This window comes from Saccostrea cucullata, unplaced genomic scaffold (assembly GCF_032062105.1).
Source record: "Saccostrea cucullata isolate Sc308-1 unplaced genomic scaffold, CSIRO_AGI_Scuc_v1 ctg3366, whole genome shotgun sequence".
Classification (NCBI taxonomy): domain Eukaryota; kingdom Metazoa; phylum Mollusca; class Bivalvia; order Ostreida; family Ostreidae; genus Saccostrea; species Saccostrea cuccullata.
The window spans coordinates 27,714-30,000 of NW_026921044.1; the positions used below are offsets into that span (position 1 = coordinate 27,714).

At 32.7% G+C, this 2,287-nt stretch overlaps 1 protein-coding gene across 1 annotated transcript in view; it reads right to left on the reverse strand.

Annotated features, from left to right (window-relative positions):
- Positions 1–634: 634 nt before the first annotated feature.
- The window catches only part of LOC134259046 (uncharacterized), a 7,342-nt gene continuing 5,689 nt past the window's right edge, over positions 635–2,287 (reverse strand). Inside the window, exons 4-5 of the mRNA XM_062741643.1 lie at positions 1,214–1,414; positions 635–933 (exon numbers count right to left, since the gene is read on the reverse strand). Of these exons, the coding sequence (XP_062597627.1) occupies positions 709–933; positions 1,214–1,414 (426 nt within the window). The 3' untranslated portion in view covers positions 635–708. The remainder of the gene's footprint in view (positions 934–1,213; positions 1,415–2,287) is intronic.

Sequence of the window (2,287 nt, forward strand, 5' to 3'; positions counted from 1 at the left end):
ACCCTATAGGACCCAGATCCTGATCCCGAGACCATAGATTTTCTAATTTTAGTAGAGGGCTAATTGCTCTCAGCATAATCATTAAAACATTTTACCTCCTCGAAGTCCATAGTGTGTAAAGAAGATCTTATAACATATTAGGCATTTTCAACATACACTTCAATATAAACTTCGCCCTACCCTAGAGCCTGAACTCCTGACCCTGGGGCCATGAATTTTACAATGTTGGTACAGGAATCAATGCTAATTACAATCACGCCAACAGTTTGACTGCTTGATGTCCAGGAGCATAGAAGAAGATTTTTAAAGATTGCACTAATTTTAGTGGTTTTGGCCCCACCCCTCAGGCCCAAAGGGGGCAGGGATCATGAAATTCACAATTTTTGTTCCCCTTCACCCATAGATGCCTTGTGCCAAAATTGGTTGAATTGGTTGAGCGGTTTCAGAGAAGAAGCTGAAAATGTTCAAATGTTAACGCACGATGACTGACAACAACAGATAGCAATAGGTCACCTAAGTTTACTCAGGTGACCTAAAAATAAGATAATTTATGACAAAACATTTATATAATGTCTAGATCAGGAATCTGCATTAAAGTACACAAGAGAATATGAGAACAAAGAACAATTTAGAAAACATTTAAATAACATCTATTGATCTAAGTGGATCTAAGTTTACACTTCAAAATCCCAGACAGCAAAATGGGTGTCATCTTTTTCGGGCTGCCTGTCTTCTTACTAACATTATCTTAACAAGCAGCAGAGCTTTAAATAAGTCCTTGCGATCTTGTCGATTCAAGAAATTATAGCGCCTGCTGTAGTGAAATTGAGGATATTCTCCATCATTTAATATCAAAGATCCAGCTATATTTACAGGGGTATTCCGGATTCTCTTCATTGCTGTGGGATAAACTTTAAGGAAAGTTAATTGTACCTGTAAAATCATTGTAAGGACATAAGTTCACCCTATTCCCACAAGATTAAGGCATTACAGGAATTATTACAGTAGAGGTTACATTTAGTACATGTACTTTATGTTCTTGTAATAATGGTATATTACTAATCCGAGTAATTAATAATCATTATACTTCATGGAGATTCAGTTTTGGGGGAAAACTGTATACTTCTTTCAGCAGATTTTATATTGATTATTCAATAAATATTCAGAAAACCATACATAAAACAACTTTTAAATATAATAATTTTTTGCCTACCCATGTCTTTTCAATGATGAATCCAAGTATTCTATCAGATATAGGTGAGTTGTCCAGATGCACAAAAAGGTCTCCAATGTGTTGTAAAGGAATTCCTTGATCACAATTGCCAATTATTTCCTCATCTGGGCTGCAGGTAACTCTTAGTTTCTTTTTAGGAGGGGCAAAATCATCACCTTCCTTTGGCACAGATTTAATTGCCTACAATTTTGACATTGTTTTATTATATACATGTACACCATACCCAATATCTTCTTTAGCCATGTATGTTTATTAGTCTGTCAAATTAGTTTTTGACTAGCATGCAGTCAAACTTTGAAAAAATGTTCCCATTGACACAATTTTCAGACAATATTTCTTAAATTAGTTAATAAAATATCAAATATTTTCTTGATTGTGGGATCCTTGACAGGAATGAATTCAAACTTCAATATTGTATTGCCCGCTGCTTAAATAATGAGTTCTTGACTGAGATAATACATTATTTAATTGGTCAAGGTCACTAGTAAATGAAGTCTCTAATCAGATAAGTTTAATCTACTTAAATGTCTTTGCTCTTAAAACAATTTAATATAAAAATTATCTATATTATATCTAAATATAAAACTCATCAATTATAAAAGAATATAATTTTTCATCAATTCAAGATTATTTAATACTTTAGAAGCACGTGGGGGTAAAATTTCGTTGATTTGTCATCAAAAATAGTTTCGTGGGCATTTAATTTCGTTGTTTAAAAGTAACCCAATTCAATTTATAGTCATACATTTACATCCACTAAATATTTTCTCCTTTATTTCTAAAGAAAACCCATTGCGTTAATCACTGCATGAACTATATTACGCATGTTGCCTGTACAGATTTCTTGATCAGTGGCTGTTCCATCAATGAAACGTATAAAGACGTTCGCATCATTAATACATTAATTAAACTTTTTAATTTTTCTTTACATGATTATTTAAACAGATATAAATATAAACAATAAAATGTCTTTCTTTGTTTGTTATAACTGGAATTATCGGCGCAGCTATTGCAGAGAAAAATTAGTATACATAACCCGCATAAGCGCAACAG